At 36.1% G+C, this 18,560-nt stretch overlaps 1 protein-coding gene across 1 annotated transcript in view; it reads left to right on the top strand.

Moving 5' to 3' along the window:
• The window catches only part of THADA (THADA armadillo repeat containing), a 621,172-nt gene that overhangs the window by 62,910 nt on the left and 539,702 nt on the right, over positions 1-18,560 (top strand). The window contains exons 15-20 of the mRNA XM_042781470.1: positions 929-1,080; positions 8,718-8,931; positions 11,288-11,423; positions 11,712-11,848; positions 15,033-15,191; positions 16,715-16,872. Of these exons, the coding sequence (XP_042637404.1) occupies positions 929-1,080; positions 8,718-8,931; positions 11,288-11,423; positions 11,712-11,848; positions 15,033-15,191; positions 16,715-16,872 (956 nt within the window). The remainder of the gene's footprint in view (positions 1-928; positions 1,081-8,717; positions 8,932-11,287; positions 11,424-11,711; positions 11,849-15,032; positions 15,192-16,714; positions 16,873-18,560) is intronic.

Below are 18,560 nucleotides of genomic sequence, written 5' to 3'. Positions count from 1 at the left end.
TGTACAGATTCCTAGAAATACACAAATTACAGAAATTGACTCAAGAAGAAATGGAAAATTTGATCATACTTATAACAAGAAAAGAAATTGAATGAGTAATAAAGAAAACCTCCCAAGAAAGAGTTGTTTAGTCTTTACTTCTAGGATTAAATGGGAATCCACAGCAGAACTGCCATCATTCCCTTGTGATAGTTTTTATGTTTATCCTTTGGTTGGCTGAAATTCATCTTTCTTTGAGAAGGGATTTTGATATAAATAAAGTCTTTGATTTTTTACTTGTTCAAGTATTTATATTTATATTGCTTTTATACTTGAATAAGAGTTTGATAATACAGTTCTTTGTTACACCTTTTTTCCCTGGGGATTTTGTAAGCATTCTCTGCTGTCTTCTAGTACTACTTGTTGCTGAGGTGAAGAGTGAAGCCAGCTTAATTTTTTCCACTTTGTAGATGAATAGAACATTTTGCCTGAATGCCAAAAGATTTCTCCTTTATCTTGGATTTTCATTAGGCTATGTCATTATATTTATTCTCTATCAGTTCATTCTGAAACATGATAGGACTTTAATTCCAGGTCCACAAGTTTTATAAAGATTTTTTAAAAGCCATGTTCCTAAATTTATTTGTTTGCTTTTTATTTTAAAAAATAACTTGGAAATGGTTTTAAAAAATAATTTGGGAATAACTTGGAATATGTATTTTTTAAAATTGTTCATTTTCTATTTAAAGAACTGAAAACTGATTATTCTGTAACTAGCTAACAAGTTAATGGGAAAATTATTATTTTATCCTATTGTGGATAAAGTATGAAGTAAGTAGTTTCATACTAATTTTGTATAAACCTGGCCAAATAACTTTGTGGTTTCTTTTTTGTTTTGTATTTTCACTTCTAAATTGCTGTTTTTCTTTTTTCTTTTTTGTATTTTTAGGTAGAATCCAAACAGTGTATCAGCTGAGTCATGATATTGATGCTGGTCGTTTCCAAACATTAATGGAATGTTTTGCGAGCACTTTTGAGGATGTGAAAATTTTAGCATTTGATCTTCTTATGAAATTAACAAAAACGATTGTACAATTTCAGGTATTTGGACTTCTTCTATGTAAATGTAAATGTGGTATATGTGCATGACAACTTTCTATTTTAACAGCAGGTAAAGCCTTCTGTGCATTATCCAGATTCCTTGTATCTGCCCTGTCACTTCTGTCAACTATTTGAGTTATCATTGTGTGGGCTATTGTTGTGGATTGATAGGAGGGAGGAGTGGAGGAGAAAGAGAAAATATGGGAAATAAAAATAACATCCAAATCAGTGAGCTTTGCTTTCTTAATGCTCTGCTGTAAAGGAGGTGTAGGCGGCAGTAGGTTTTATCGTTTACAGGATTACTCGTAGATTTCCGCTAACTGCAGGTCTCCCAGTTCCTTTGGACATTTAGTATTTGATCAAAAGACATCACTTACAGTAATTTGAGGTTTTTGAAATAATCTCCCCCCTTAGTAGACTAGGAAGCTGAATGTAAGTGAAATATAAAGCATGTTTCTGGTCTTCCAACAAGCAATAGCTAAATTGAGACTGAAACTCAGAGTACTTGAGGTTAGCAACAGTTCTCTCCCTAGGTTCTCTGTTCCATCTCCTGCCCCCGCATTCCTGTTCTGACATCTTGTTCTTCTGCTCTGACCTTAGGGTGGGAACCATAGATGGGCTTAGGCAGTGAAGGCGCAATGTGGGGATGGGTCTACAGGACCTCATATCCCGAGTGCTCAGTTCTGCTATGGGGCTACCAGCAGAGTATTGGTTCTCCAGCTTCACTGTTGCTTTTTGTTTCTAGCTCATTAGAGGCAAAGGATAACTGCAGGGGTTGCAACTGAGCCATAGTCTGGGACCTGCCTGTTTGGCTCTATTTACTACCATGTCAAGTTTCACATGTAGTGTGATTCTACAGAAGTACACATTGAAGAGCAGGGAATGTGCTTTTTTCTGGTTTCCAGGTAGCTACATCACACAGCAGCTATTCTGGCTTAGGTCCAGATTGGAAGTTGCTCCCCTGCAACCACCTATCACTGGATCTTTCAGTTACCCTGGTGAGCAGATGGTTCTCTGGTGCCAAGGCTGCTGAATTTGTACAAAATAGATTTTTTTTTTCAGAAGAGACTTTCTCTTCTCTCTTTTTCTTCCCCTTACCATTTTTCTAACTGTAGCCTGGTATCATATAATTAAGCCTCATTCCTGGCAAATATTTTGTGAGTATCTAGAATGGGAAATGTATATTATAGCATGTATATGGGAGATTTGGTACTTATATGAACTATGAAGGGCCCTTAGGGGTCTCTGCCTCTCTCGTTTGATAAACATGTATGTAAACACTTTACTGCAGATTTCAGGAAATTTAGTACCTCATATGACATACTATGGAGTCCCTGGGTGGTATAAATCATTGACCACTTGGCTGTGAACTGAATGATTGGCAGGCACCTTGGAAGAAAGACCTGGTAATCTACTAGCAAATCACAGGTTTTGAAAATCTTTTGGAGCATAGTTCTACTCTGACACATCTGGATAACCATGAGTCAGAATCAACTTGATGGCAATTTATAAGGAATTTTAAAATATAATGAAGTAATTTATAAGGAATTTGAAAACATAATGATGTTCAAGACATTTTTAAATATCAGCCTAATCTCTTCAAGGACCTATATATATACATAGAATTAGATTTTTGTTGGTGTATCTTTCTAATATATGACTTTAGTACTCAGCTAGTTTGCTGCTGTTCTCTCTTATGAAACTACATATTATGGGTCTTTGTATATTGCAGTTAGGTTCATTTGAGATGAAGGCACAATGACCTTTAGACATCACATGCTATTTATTATGTTTCTTTCTAATTGACTAGTAAAGCAATTCAGAGACTGAATATGTTATAAAAATTACATATGCTTTAGGCCACTGTTTTTATATTTTTTACATCAAACAGCAAAGAATTAAAATGATTTGGAACAGTATATTTTTGTTAGGTGCTGTTGAGTCATCTCCAACTTATAGGGACCTCATGTACAACAGAATGAAACACTGCTTGGTCATGTGCCAGGCTCACAATCCCTGCTATACCTGAGCCTGTCATTTTAGCCACTGTGTCAGTCCATCTTGTTGTGGGCCTTCCGCTTTATTGTTGACCCTCCATTTCACCAAACATGTTATCTTTCTCCAGAGAACTGTTCCTTCTGATAACATGACTAAAGTAGGTGAGATGAAGTCTGGCCATTCTTGCTTCCAAGAAGCATTCTGGCTGCACTTCTTCCAGGACAGATCTGTTAGTTCTTTTAGCAGTCCATGGTACTTTTCAGTATTCTTCACCAGTACCACAACTCAAAAGCATCAAATCTTCTTTGATTTTCCTTATTCATTCTTCAGTTGTCACATGTATGTGAAGTCATTGAAAATACTATGGCTTGGGTTAAGCACGCTTTAGTCTTCGAGGAGACATCTTTGCTTTTCAGCACTTTGAAGAGGCCTTTTGCCACAGATTTGCTCAATACAGTATATCTTTTGATGTCTTGGCTGATGTTTCCGTTGGTGTTGATTGTAGAGCCAAGTAATATGAAGTCTTTGACAACTTCAGTCTTTTCTCCATTTATCGTGATGCTGCTTATTGGTCCATTTGTGAGTATTTTTGTTTTCTTTATACTGAAGTGTAATCCATACTGCAGACTGTAGTCTTCAGTCTTCATCAGTAAGTGCTTCAAGACATCCTCACTTTCAGCAAGCAAATTTGTGTCATCTGCATATTGCAGGTGGTTATTGGGTCTTCCTCTAATCCTGATGTCACATTCTTCTTCATATACTCCATCTTCTCGGATTATTTGCTCAGCATACAGACTGAATAAGTCTGGTGGAAAGATACAATCCTGACACACTCTCTTCTTGATTTTAAACCATACAGTGTCCCCTTGTTCTGTTTGAATGAAAGCCTCCTGGTCTATGTACAGGTTCCTCATGAACACAATTAAGTGTTCTAGAATTCCCATTCTTCTCAGTGTTATCCATAATTTGTTATGATCTACACAATTGAATGCTTTTGCCTACTCAATAAAACACAAGTAAACATCATTTTGGTATTCTTTGCTTTCACCCAAGATCCATCTGACATTAGCTATGATATCGCTCATGCCATGTCCTCTTCTGAATCCAATTTGCATTTCTGGAAGTTCTCTGTCAATATACTCCTGCAACTGTTTTGAATTATTTTCAGTAAGATTTTACTTGCGTGTGATGTTAATGATATTGTTTGATAAAAAAAGGTGGGTCACCTTTCTTTGGAATAGGTACAAATATGAATCTCTTCCAGTCAGTTGGCCAGGTAACTGTCTTCCAAATCTCTTGGCATAGCTAAGTGAGTGCCTCTAATGTGGCATCCATTTGTTAAAATATGTCTGTGGGTATTCTGTCAGTTTTCTGGAGCCTTGTTTTTCACTAATTCTTCAGTGCAACTTTGACTTCTTCCTTCAGTACCATTGGTTCTTGATCATATGCCACATCCTGAAATGGATGAACATTAACCAAGTCTTTTTGGTCTTCTTTGGATGTTTCCTGCATTATTGAATATATTGCCCCTAGAAGCTTTCATTATTGCAACTTGAAGCTTAATTTTTTTCTTCAGTTCTTTCAGCTTGAGAAATGCCAATTGTGTTCTTCTCCTTTGGTTTTCTAACTCCAGGTCTTTGCACATTTCATTATAATAATTGACTTTGTCTTCTCAAGCTGCTGTTTGAAATCTTCTGTTCAGCTCTTTTATCTTGTCATTTCTTCCATTGGCTATAGGTACTCTCTGCTCAAGGGCAAGTTTCAGAGTCTCTTTTGACAGCCATTTTGGTCTTATCTTCCTTTCCTGTCTTTTTAATGACCCTTTGCTTTCTTCATGGATAATGTTCTTGATGTCATTCCACAATTCCTCTGGTTTTCAGTCATTGATGTTCAGTGCATCAAATCTATTCTTTACATCAACTCTAAATTCAGGTGAGATATAATCAAGGTCATATTTTGCCTCTCACGGACTTGTTTTGTCTTCAGCTTCAACCTGAACTTGCATAAGAGCAATTGATGGTCTGTTCCACAATCAGCTCCTGGCCTTGTTTTGGCTGAGGATATTGTTGCTCCATTGTTTCTTGTCACAGATGTAGTCAATCAGATTCCTGTGTACTCTGTCTGGTAAAGTCCATGTGTATAGTCACTGTTTATGTTGTTTAAAAAAGGTGAGTACGTCATTGGTCTTGCAGAATTCTATCATGCGATCTCCAGAGTCATTTTTGTCACCAAGGCCATATTTTCCAACTACTGGTGATTCTTCTTTATTTCCAGCTTTTGCATTCTAATCATCATTGATAATTAACATATCTTGAATGCGTGTTAAGTCAATTTCAGACTGTAGAAGTTGGTAAAAATCTTCAATTTCATCATCTTTGGCTTTGGTGGTTGGTGCATAAATATGAATAGTGATAGTATTAACAGGTCTTCCTTGTAGGTGTATGTATATTATCCTATCACTTACAGCATTGTACTTCAGGATAGATCTTGATGTATTCTTTGTGATGATGAATGCCACGCCATTCCTCTTCAAGGTGTCATTCCTGGCACAGTGGATCATATGATTGCCTGATTCAAAAGGGCCACAGCCAGTCCATTTTAGCTCACTAACGCCTAGGATATCGATCTTTGTGCGTTCCATTTCATTTTTGACATCTGCCAATTTTCCTAGATTCATACTTCATACATTCCATGTTCTGATTATTAATGGGTATTTGCAGCTGTTTCTTCTCATCTTGAGATGTGCCACATCAGCAAATGGAGGTCCCTAAAGCTCTACTCTATCCACATCATTGAGGTTGGCTCTACTCTGAGGAGGCAGTTCTTCCCCAATCATACTCTGACTGCCCTCTGACCTGAGGGGCTCATCCTCCGGCACTGTATCGGACAGTGTTTCAGGGATATTCATACAGTTTTCCAGTAATATCTCAGACCATGTTTCACTGCTATTCATGAGGTTTTCATTGACCAATTCTTTGAGAAGTGGATGGCCCCTTCCTTCTTCTGAGTCTGTCTTAGTCTGGAAGCTCCACTGAAACCTGTCCACAATGAGTAACCCTGCTGGCATTTGAAACACTGGTGGCATAACCTCCAGCCTCACAGCAACATGCAAGCCACCATAGTACGACAAACTGACAGACAAGTTTGTCTCCCTTAGCTGTTCCAAACTGTTCCACTCACTTCCTCCCCCAGGCATTCCAATAGCTTACTTCCTAGTCTGCCCCAGGCACTCTAACACCCACCTGCCATGCCCGGCTTGCTTACCTGGCCTTTCTCGGTGTTTCAACACTTGCCTTCTGCTCCTGGCAACCATTTATATATTTCGGTATATTTTGTCTTCTTTTTAAAATATTATATAAGTCATTATTAAGTATTGTTGTATCTATAATAAACTTCAAATTTAAGTTTATAATGATTTTTACCCTTATATTATACAGTTGTGGATTAATCCTAGTAGACTCAGCATATTCTTGAGCACCCAACCCTGAGTTCCAGGTTCCATGCAACTTGTCAATCAAAGACTTTGGACTAGGACCCACATCTCCTGTTCTCAGCCTAGTGTCTTTCCATGAATGTCAGAGAGAACTGTCCTTCATTCTGTTTGCTTTAAAACAGGCTATGTGAGTGGATGTTTTTATGAGCTATAGTTGTAGGAGCTGTGATGAGGATTTCTGAAACTGATTTTATCATTTTGTTTTTGACATCATAAACATGGAGCTTTACCAGGAGCAGCATCCCTCTGGATTTATATTTTTCCCATTTAACTAGCTGTATTGTTGTTGTTGTTGTTATGTGCCATGGAGTTGGATCCATCTCATAGCGACCCCTCCTTGGGTTTCTGAGGCAGTATCACTATGGAAGTAGATTGCCCAACCTTCCTTCTGAGGAGTGGCTGGTGGGTTTGAATTGCCAGCTTTCTGGTTAGCAGTCAAGTGCCTTAGGCACTATGCTAGAGAAATTTGGAAGACAGCTACCTGGCTAACTGACTGGAAGAGATCCATATTTGTATCCATTCCAAAGAAAGGTGATCTCACAGAATGTGGAAATTATCAAACAATATCATTAGTATCACACGCAAATAAAATCTTGCTGAAGATAATTCAAAAATGGCTGCAGCAATATATTGACAGGGAATTTCCAGAAATGCAAGCTGGAATCAGAAGAGGACTTCGAATGAGGAATATCATAGCTTATGTCAGATGGATCTTGGCTGAAAGCAAAGACTACCAGAAAGGTGTTTACTTGCATTTTACTGACTATGCTAAAGCATTCAATTGTGTGGATCATAACAAATTATGGATAGCATTGAGAAGAATGGGAATTCCAGATAACTGTGCTCCTGAAGAAGCTGTACGTAGAACCAAGAGGCTGTCATGTGAACATAACAAGGGGACACTACATGGTTTAAAATCAGGAAGAGAGTGCATCAGAGTTGTATCCTTTTACCATACTGATTCTATCTGTACACTGAGGAAACCAGACTATGTGAAGAAGAATGTGGCATCGGAATTGGAGGAAGTCCCATTAATAACCTGTGATATGTGATATGCAGGTGACACAACCTTACTTGCTGAAAGTGAAGATGGATCGAAACACTTATTGATGAAGATTAAAGACTGCAGTATGGGTTATTCCTCAACATAAAGAAAAGAAAAATTCTCGCAACTGGACCAATGGGCAGCATCACAATAAATGGAGAAAAGTTTGAAGTTGTTAAAGATTTACTTGGTTCTACAATCAGCACCAATGAATGCAGCTGTCAAGAAATCAGATGACATATTGCCCTGGGCAAATCTGCTGCAGAAGACCACTTTAAAATGCTGAAGAACAAAGATGTCTCTTTGAAGACTAAGGTGTGTCTAACCCAAGCCATGGTGTTTTCAGTCGCCTCATATGTAAGTGAAAGCTGGAGAATGAATAAGAAATGCTGAAGAAGAGTTGATGCTTTTGAGTTGTGGTATTGGTGAAGGATACTGAAAGTACCATGGACTGAAATCTGCCCTGGAAGAAATGCAGCTGGAACGCTCCTTAGAACAAGAATGGCCGGATTTCGTCTCACCTACTTTGGTCATGTTGTCAGAAGGGACCATTCCCTGGAGAAGGATATCATGCTTGGAAAAGTGGAGGGTCAGTGAAAAAGGGGAAGGCCCTTGATGAGATGGATTGACACAGTGCCTCCAACGATGGACTCAGGTTTAGCAAGAATTGTGAGACTGGTACAGGACGGGGCAGTGTTTTGTTTTGTTGTACATAGGGTCGCTATGAGTTGGAACCAACTTGATGGCACCTAACAGCAACAACAACATAGGAAGAGGCAAGAACAGGAGTGTGAGGGCTACGTAATACATAAACTTTGATAGAAGAAATTCTATACAAATATAGAAAAAATACACTTTTGCTGAAGAAAAGATTTTTTTTTTTACAAAACAAGGTTCAGCCATGTTGAATTTCTTAATTAAAATTATTTTTAAGATCTTCATCACTAGAACTGATTAAGAATAGTTATTAATTACTCTAATAAAAGCTCTGAGTTAATGTTAATGTTGGGTTATGTGGCAGATTCTGTTCTTAAATATGTATTGTTCCTTCAAATTGAAGAACTGTTTCAGTGACAGTACTGAGAGTGTGCTTTATTCTAGGATTCAGAGAAACTGCAAGGCTTATTCCAGGCAGCTTTGGAGCTCAGTACCAGCACCAAACCACATGACTGTGTAACGGCTTCCTACCTGCTGAACTTCTTAATCTGGCAGGATGCTCTGCCACCATCCCTGTCTGCCTACTTACAGACTCAGCAAGTTACATGTGGAGATGGAGATAAGTCTGCTTCTGTGGTAGAAAGGAACACATTAATGGGTTTGTATTGAATGCATGACCTTTTGCTTTTATTTATCAAAAGCATACATCTTACTCTCTCATTATTCATTTGGTTCTAGTTTCTAATGGTTAAACATTTACTTTGTGGTTTTTTATTTAATAGTTTACCAGCATAGAAGACTATCGTAGTTTCTCTTAAGCAACTGGATAGTTTACTCAACTATAAATTTTCTGTAACTTTTGTTTTTGAACAGGGGATTCCTATTAAATTCACAGGTATACAAATGTACATTAATACAATTCTTTTTAAAGAAAATTTCTTTCTCTGACAAAAGTATCCTTTTTTGGGGGGCGGGGGCAGACATTTTACTATGCTTTTAGTCAGTCATCTATATTATTTCTACATAGAACAGAGTTCCTTTGTCTTTTGGGGTTTATGCATTAACTGACTGTCATGCCCCTGCCTTTCACCCTTCTCATACAACCAGTTTCAAAACTTTGGGTCAGAGATGGTTTAGATCTAATGATTTTTGACAAATATTTTTGGAGATTCTTATACCGTAAATAAAGACAGATGTGGATTTTTATAGAGGAAAAGAGGTCAGTTACAGAAAGAGAGTTGAAAATTATTCTCTACATGGTGGTTTAGAAGCCCTGAAAAAGAGAACCAATGATATGTAGGCCCTAGATAAGTTGATAGGGAGTGGTCTGTAATTAGGGTGAACCAAGATTTGTGCTGATGTAAAGCATTAAAATTCAGAACATTTTAAAACTTTAAAAATTTTATAATCTATTTCAAACATACAAATGAATATTTAAATGTATATAAGGTTTAAATAATAATAATAGCAAATTTTTACAAGTTTTGTTTATAAGTCAAGTTGTTCCCACCTAGCTTAAGGGTAAAACAGCACCATATCCATCTTCCAAGAGAATTACTACCTTACGTATTAATACTTCATGTTGTTTTCCTTTATAGTTTTACCACATGTGTATATATCATTAAACAATATTTTATTTAAGTTTTGTATGATTTTGAGTTTTATATTAATGGCATTTTACTTAAGGAGCCCTGGTGGCACAGTAGTTAAGTACTCAGCTACTAACTGAAAATTGGTGGTTCAAACTCTCGACAGGAGAAAGATGCAGTCTGCTTCTGTGAAGATTAGTCTTGAAAACCCTGTAGTTCTACTCTGTCCTGTAGGGGGTTGTTATGAGTAGGAATCTACTAGATAGGCACTGGATTTGATTTTGGTTTGGCGTTGTATTCTATGTATTATTACATGGCAGTTTATTAATCCATTCTCCTTTGCTGGACTTTTTCCCCCCTAAAATGACTAAGACTAATATTACTGTTCTTGTACTTATCTTCCAGTACACAAATATGAGAGTTCATTTGTAGTTAACATAAAAGTGGAATGGCCTAGTTGTATAGTAGGTGCCCATTCACTTTAGTAGATAATGGCAGGTAAGTTTCCAGCCCTAGTCTGAGACCTGCCTGTTTGGCTCTATTTAGTACCATGTCAAGTTTTAGATGCAGTAGGATTCTGCAGGAACACACATTGAAGAGCAGGGAATGTGCTCTTCTCTGGTTTCTAGGTAGTTACATCTCACAACATCTCTCCTGACTTAGGTCCAGATGGGGAGTTGCTCCCCTGCATCCACCTATCACTGTGATCTTTCAGGTACCCTGGTGAGCAGATGGTTCTCTGGTGCCAAGGCTGCTACACTCCCACCAACTAATTATAGCATCTGTGTTGTATCACATCGTCACTGTAATTTGTTATTGTTAGATTTAAAAAAATTTGCCAATGGCAAAATATCAAATTGGCTTCATCTTGTACTTTTCTGATTACTAACCGGAGGGAGCATCTTACTATGTGTTCATAAGCTGCTCATTTTCCTTCTCTGAAATGTCTGTTCATTTGTTCATTTTTATATCATTCTGTTTGTCTTTTTCTTACTGATTTTTAGGAGTTCTTTATATATTCTGAATATTTATTTATTTATTGCATACAATCCTGAAATTTAAAACACAACCCTTCCTTCCAGAAAAAAGGAAACAAAAAAACATCTTCTGGTCTACCCAGACATGCTGCATAGATCTGGAGTTTGAGACTCCAGGTAGAGGATGACTAGAAGGAATGATTGGTCCATAGAGTGAGTGCTGTAAATAGATCCAGTGAGTTAGAGAAAGACACTCAGGTTTACCTTTTATGACTCTGGACCTTATTTAGGAATGGTTAACAGGCTGGATAACCTTGACAAACCTCTTTTTGATCCCAAACCTCTAGTTCAAAGAATTAGGTGTTTTTGTGGGAACTGTTTTGCCATTCACACATTTAAAAATGTTTTTCAATTGGCATTACTTTGACTTCCTGTTTGCTCTTTCTAGTTATCAAATGCTTGTTGGAAAATCTTGAGGAAGAAATATCTCAGGCTGAAAATTCTCTGCTTCAGGCAGCAGCATCATTTCCAATGTATGGGCGAGTCCACTGTGTAACAGGAGCTTTGCAGAAGTTACCTTTAAAGTAAGTATGTCCACACATGACTCTTTAACACTCAGCTCTGAGCTTTCACTTCTTATTAGATTATGTTCTGGGAAGGTGATGGAGTTCATTGCCTTAAAGATAATGGAAAAGTAGATTTGAGAATGTACATATATTTGAACATATGCTCTTTCAGATTTATGAAATGTTTCATAAATTACAAAACTTTAAAACAAAAATTTTCTCATTCTTTTTATCTCTTTAATTTCTACTCAGTTTTTTTTTTTTTTTTTGCTATTAATGTAAATTTCCCTCCCATTTTCATTGCAGTAGCCTGCAGTTGGTGAGTGAGTGGAGGCCTGTGGTGGAGAAGCTCCTTTTGTTGTCCTACAGGCTGTCTGCTGTGGCATCTCCAGTCATTCAGAGCTCTTCCCCTGAGGGCCTCATCCCCATGGACACTGACTCAGGTTAGCAAATAAGTAGCTATAGAGTGACATGGTTTGATGATTATATTTTTCTCCCTGCCCCTCCCCTTTTAAAAAAATTCCTTTGGAGATACAAAAAACTAAATTGGGAGTGGGGAGGATGTGGAGTGGGGAAGGAATGATTAGTACAGCGAAACATGAGAGCCAGAACTCACCAGGACTGCTTTGTTTTTCTGGGTCTCACAAATTTTCCACCTTTGACAGTGTGTAATCTTACCACTTTTTTATTGCTTGCTTAGTGGAAAATATTTGAGTTTTCCTTCTTTGACAGGTTTCTGCCTTACATAGTTTCAGGCTTTTTGTAGTAGTAGTGTTATTTCTGCCTTGTTAGTAATATTTGATAAGTATTAAAAAGTAACTAGATGATGAGCAAGGTACCCTCTCCCCTAGGTTAAGTTATATTAATTTTTAAAAAAATTTTTAATTGTGCTTTGTGTGCAAATTTACAAAGCAGGTTTGTTTTACATTCAACAGTTTATGCACATTTGGTCTCACGGCCCGATTCCATCCCCAACCATAAAAAATTCTCCTTTCCTTTCCTCCCTGGGCCCTTCTTATCTGTGCATTCCTGTCTGTCCAGCTTTCCCTCTATGTGGTTAAGTTAGATTTTATAGTACTGTTATTTCAGGACACAACCTATGTGGATGCTGGGACTGGGATACTGGACAAAATAAATTAGAGAGATAAGAAGTTTAGTCAGAGCAGGCGACTTGTTAGGAATCTGAAATGGACAGAGCCCATTTAACATACAAAGACCAGTTAATGGAAAAAAATTAGGAGGAGATACTCAACATTCCAAAATTGAACGCATGTACTTTCCTCTGCCTCTTTTTTGCTCAACCCTTGCTTCTTTGTGCATGGTGCCACCAAAGATCTAAATATGCAAGTCACCAGTCTAGTGCTGTTTGACATCTTTCCTTTACTCCTAATATCCAGCCTGCCTCCATGTTCTTTCTGTGTTGACCTTTAATTATCTCTTAGATCTTTTTTGTTTTTTAATCTGCATCTTTTCGTCCATCTGGTTTCCCAGCATCTACTATTTGTATTTCTTTCCATTTCCTTCTTGCTGCATCCAAAGTAATCTTTCCTAATTATATAATTGATCATATTACCTATAATCTTTACTTAACCTCTGTACCCTAGCCACTACTTCCTACAATCTTGTTTTAAATATGTCAGTGACCTCTGACCAGGTGCTCTGATAGTTTGGTTCTTGCTGCCTCTCCAATCTCAAGTACGCTCCCCTTCCCATTGGAACTTTCCTTCCCATGAGCTTTTCTTCATGGAATCAAAATTTTATAGGGATCTGGCTTATATTTTTCTCCTTTGTGCTTAGCATAATGCCTGGTAGAAGTAGGTACACAATAAATATTTGTTGATAATGAATAATTAGTGAAGGAAAAATTCTTGTAAGGTTAGGAACTAAACTGAGTGCTTGAATGCCCTAGGTGGCATATTCCCATATTACAACTGGCCAGAAGGCATTGACTTGGAGAGGGGTATGCTAACATGGGATTGTTCTTTACACACAGAAAATCATGAAATAAATTTACATTTGGTGTAGAAATAAAGTTTGCAAATGCATTTTGGGGTACAGTGAGAGGTATGTGTTAAAAACACATTGACTATATCATAAGTACATACCATACCATACACTGCAATGCCTTGTGTTAATTTGGCGATAAAGTAACCTGGAGAGATCTGTTTTATGTACAAAATGATAGGTTTTTCACTTTTACTAGAAATGACTCATAAGATTACTGATGGTTCTTAAAACTATGACTAAAGTGTTTTTGTTATTTATTTATTTTTAGTTTTTGGTTAGTGTTGGTCTGACCACCAAAATTTGATGCTTAACAGTTCATGGAAATAATGTCCAATCTTATAGCTAAAATTTGGGTCATATATTCTGGATGAGAAATATTGAGTATTTCTATTACTTCTTGTGGGTAAGACCTGCAAAGTATGCTAAAACTCTGTTTGTTAATAAAGAGTTTTAAAATATCCACTGGTCTTAAAAGTTGTCTTTGGCTCAGAGACTTTTCCTTAATTCTGCTTTCTTGTTTCTCTTCTCCTTGTCTCCATTTTTCCTTGCTACTCCTTCCCCATGTTACCTGCCATGTACTCTGAATTCCTTGCAGAAAGTCTCCCAGAAAACCATAAAAATCAGTGGATAGAGTTCTTAAAATTTTATTCTGATTCTTCTTCTTATTTCATGGTCTTCCCATGGTTTCTTCTTGGGCCAGTGTTACTTTTTCATGGCAGTTTTTTGCCAGTTTCTTTTTGGCAAAATTTTAAGGAGGCAGGAAATGAACATAAGATGTTGGTTGAATCATCATGATAGCAATTTGGGTGTTTGTATTTCCCATGGTACCTACAGTATAAGTATATGTAGTAGATACACAGTATGTATCTGTTGTTTGATTTGTTAATTGGTTGCAGATGATTACTTGTTGCTTTTTTTAAGACATCGAGCCTGGCCTCCTGCTGTTATCTTGCTGTCCATTCATTCATTCTGAACCTCTGCCATGAACCAGTTTCTGTTCTAGGCACTGGCAGTTGAACAGTGAGCAAACAAAGTCTCGCATTCATGGAGCTTATACTTCCTAACCCAGTGAGTGCTTAGGAAATAAAAATGAAGTTTTATATAATACCAAGAGTATAAAACACACTTAGAAAGCAGTATATTATACAATGCATTTCAAAGCCAAATATGGAGGTCTTTTTAGTATTCCTCAGCTATAAAAGGTTGCTTTTATATTGGTCTTTTGTTTTTTGTTGTTGTCATTTTACTTTTTACTTTTAAACCTTGATAACATATATGGAGAGATAGTCTCTTAAAATTTATTGACATTTATTGCTCTTCTTCTACATGATTCCACTGTGTTTGAGATTCTTTGGCAACACTAAGAAAAGTAAAGTAAATGAAAATGGGTCTTTGTCCTGCAGACAGGTACAGTTGTATCTTTTTGGTTACTTCTTCAATGGAAATTACCTTATTTTAAAATGATACCAAACCTTTATGAAAACTTTATATAAATTATTTTTACTTCTTTATAAAAACAGAGTTGATTGTCAAGCATTGAAAAGTGGAAATGTTTGAGGGCAAGCCCCCAAGGAGTTAGGTGAAATCGGGATTTGACATGTGTTCATTTCTTTCCCTCAGAGTCAGCAAGCCGCTTACAGATGATTTTGAATGAGATTCAGCCTAGAGATACTAATGATTACTTCAGTCAAGCCAAAATACTGAAAGAACATGATAGCTTTGATTTGGAGGACTTAAGTGCTAATATGCCAAATACCAGTACTTCTACAGAAATCAAAAGTAAGATATATAAAATTGATATTGTAATCAGTGTTGAAGTGAAATGTAAAATGTACAAAATGCTCGTTTTATAGAATGTATCAGAGGCTGCAAATCTGAGAAGAACATTTCTTGAAAGTAAAGTTTTCTTTGAGCTTTTAAATGGTTTATTTTGGAGAATGAGTTTATAAGATTTTTGCCAGAAAAAAGTTCATAAGTTTATAAGTCAGTGCAGCTCATAAGGTGTTGTGACAGACAGCAATTGAATGCCCACCTCGACAGCCCAGGTGATGCAAGAACAGCAACGTTGGGCTTGGCAATGATCAGCTTCTTCCTTCAGCATAGTTCTTTTTTGTCTGCTATGGAAGTCCTTAAAATCAAGAACTTTTAAAGGAAACAAACCTCATTACTCAGTAAAATGTGACTGTCAATTGTAGCAAGCCTCCAAAATTTGAGTTCTTATGGCTTGTTTCAATGTTAGTTGTTACTATATAATTTTCCATTATGCTATAAAAATCCATCAGAAGCTTAGTTATTTAGTTCATATTCTGCTACATTCTCCACTAGATGGGGATATTGCCTTGTGAATTTTTTTTCTTTTAATTAAAAATAACATAAATATATGCTCATTGTAATAGTTGTAAACAATGCAGAGGTAAATCTAAATTAAAAGCAAAATCCTCCTTCATATGCTTTCTGTTTAGTTTCTTCCCACCTTAATGTATATCCTTTTAGACCTATTCTATGTATTTATGTGAATGCACATTTATTATTTTAGTTTAGTGAGCTTCTTTTTTAAACATAAATAGGATTATACTATACCATTATTTTGTTAACTTGCCTTTTTAATTTAATAGTATGTCTTGGATATCTTTTTAAGTCAGTACTAAAATATTCTTAAAACTGGAATAAGAGAGTGAGGACAAATAACTAATTGACCGTGGGATTTAAATGTGTTTTGAAAGAGAACTTTTATTTACTTTTGATTTAAAAAGCCCTGTCCTATCCCTCTACTGATAGAACAGCTGTTGTTGTTGTTGTTATGTGCCCTTGAGTCAGACCCGACTCATAGCGACCCCTCTTGGGTTTCTGAGGCAGTATCACTACGGAAGTAGATTGTCCCACCTTCCTTCTGAGGAGTGGCTGGTGGGTCAAAATAGACAGTGAAGTATAATTATAGTCATGTTTTATGAATGACAGACAGACTGAGCTTATTTTGTTACGTAATTAAACTTAAACATTAGGCTTAAGTTTTGAAACAAGGTTGTGTTTTATTTTAAAATTTATTTTGAGAACAATGTATTAACATATACATAGCATTACTTAAAGTAATGTAAAATACTTAGTATGATTTCTCCTCATAGCACATACTCAACAAATATTAGTTGTTTTCTCCTGAATAAATACAACATATGACAAATTGGTTTGCTAAAGCAGATTATTTTTGAGGAAATTATGAATAAGCTTGTTCTAAGAAACCTGGGGTATGAGTAATCAGGAGTGTCTAGTGTTGCAATAGATTTTCTTTTCTTTCTTTTTTTAAGGTAAAGATGGAAAAACATGTGATGTAACTGCTCAGATGGTGCTGGTGTGTTGTTGGAGAAGCATGAAGGAAGTTGCTTTGCTTTTAGGCTCGTTGTGTCAGCTCCTCCCCATGCGGTCTGTGCCAGGGTCGTCTGATGGATTACTGACAGTGGAGCAGGTCAGTAGATGTTTATTTCACCTGGTGTAATTTCTAGTCACAGCATAAATCACAAACTTTTATTTATAATCCAACTTAAAAAGAAAAAAGAAAGAGATGTTTTGAATTTTTCTTAAAATCAATATAGACATCAATTGAAAAAAAAAGTTACGATAGTTTAGGAATGTAGACCTTGCAATACATTTTAAAACCATGGTATTTTTAGAAATATTTTCATTTTTTTGACTAAAGTATATAAATAAAGGTAGATTTTACCTTACTTGTAGCTTCAATATCATTTTAATTTTTGTTTCTCTTTAAACATATGGAAATTAAAATCTTAACCGAAATTGTCTATTTAGTAAAACACCACAAACCTCTTAAATTTTCAAAGAAAAAAAGTATGGTTTTGAATCTCATGTTTCCCACTACATCGATGATAAAGTTGTAGTCACTTAGGTTTTTTTGGCTGACTTTTATTTTAAGACCACAAAGTTAGTTCATCATCTGGGATTGTTCAAGTGACTTGACTGCATGTTTACAAGAAATTAGCTTACCACAAGCATTTCATTTGGAAATATTTTAGATTTATTAGATTTCTGTTTTTAATTGATTCCCTCTTCCTTTCCATATGGTTTCAACAAATCCGTTTCCCACCATTTTCCAGCAAAGATCTATACTATGTACTTTCATTTTAACCTTTTTCAAATAAAGATATTTTTTTCCCCAAGGGTGTTACAACATTCAAGAACAAAATAAATATTTATAGTATGCTGATGCTGATTATTTCTGTAATAACCATGTGACTAATACCATGGAAATAATGCTAATATTTTTATTCTCACACTCTGTGCGCTTGGGCTTACATCTGGTTAACAGCTGGGCTTATAATGTTGCAAGTCCCTGAGATGGAGAAAGACAAAGGGGAACAGTACACTGCTGGCATCATCATGTTCCTTGTTCTCTTCCAAATCAAATAGGCATTAGTGTCCTAGTGTTGCTTGCAGTCATTGCTGGTGACTGGCTACGGTGCCAGTGCCAACATCTTTGCTGAGAAATCCAGCTATGATTAATGATTACTTCACCGATGTTCACCATCTCACTAAGGAGTAAACATGTGCTAACTCAAGTCCCTTGACTTCTCAGCTTTTCTTTCCAAGGACAAATTAAAGCATCAATTTTTTTCTTTTTGTTTGTTGGATAGTGCTTAAAAAAAAATTAAGACAAACATATTTAATTTTTACTGTAACTGAAAAAGACCTGAAAGTTACTTATGAACATCATATTGCCTTGACATTTTTTACACAGTACTCAAATGTTACAAATTTTATTTATAAGGGATAAACATGTTAAGTTAGGAATAATAGAAAATAAAAGAGATGTTTGTAAAAACAATAAAAAAGAAAACAAACAAACAGCAACAACAAAAAGAAAAGCTGATAGAAGCCAAAAAAGTCTTCTGGTGACCCAATTCCTGCATAAGAAATAGAATACTGACTGATATTTTGTGAAAAAAAAACCGTTTTCATTCTAATAAGGTCCAGTCATTTTTCCATGTTGCAGGTCTTGTGGTACCTTTAAATATGTAGGTTTAAGAAAAGACTGAATGAGTGCTTAAGAATATGCAAAATAGCACTGTTTTGACATTGAAACCATTTTCCATGACAGACTTTATTCTTGATCTTAATGACTTTTTTTTTTTTTTTTTT

The sequence above is a fragment of the Orycteropus afer genome, unplaced genomic scaffold (assembly GCF_000298275.1).
Source record: "Orycteropus afer afer isolate SDZICR_OR568_19922 unplaced genomic scaffold, OryAfe1.0 scaffold00124, whole genome shotgun sequence".
NCBI lineage: Eukaryota > Metazoa > Chordata > Mammalia > Tubulidentata > Orycteropodidae > Orycteropus > Orycteropus afer.
This window is presented reverse-complemented; position numbering and strand designations above follow the sequence as displayed.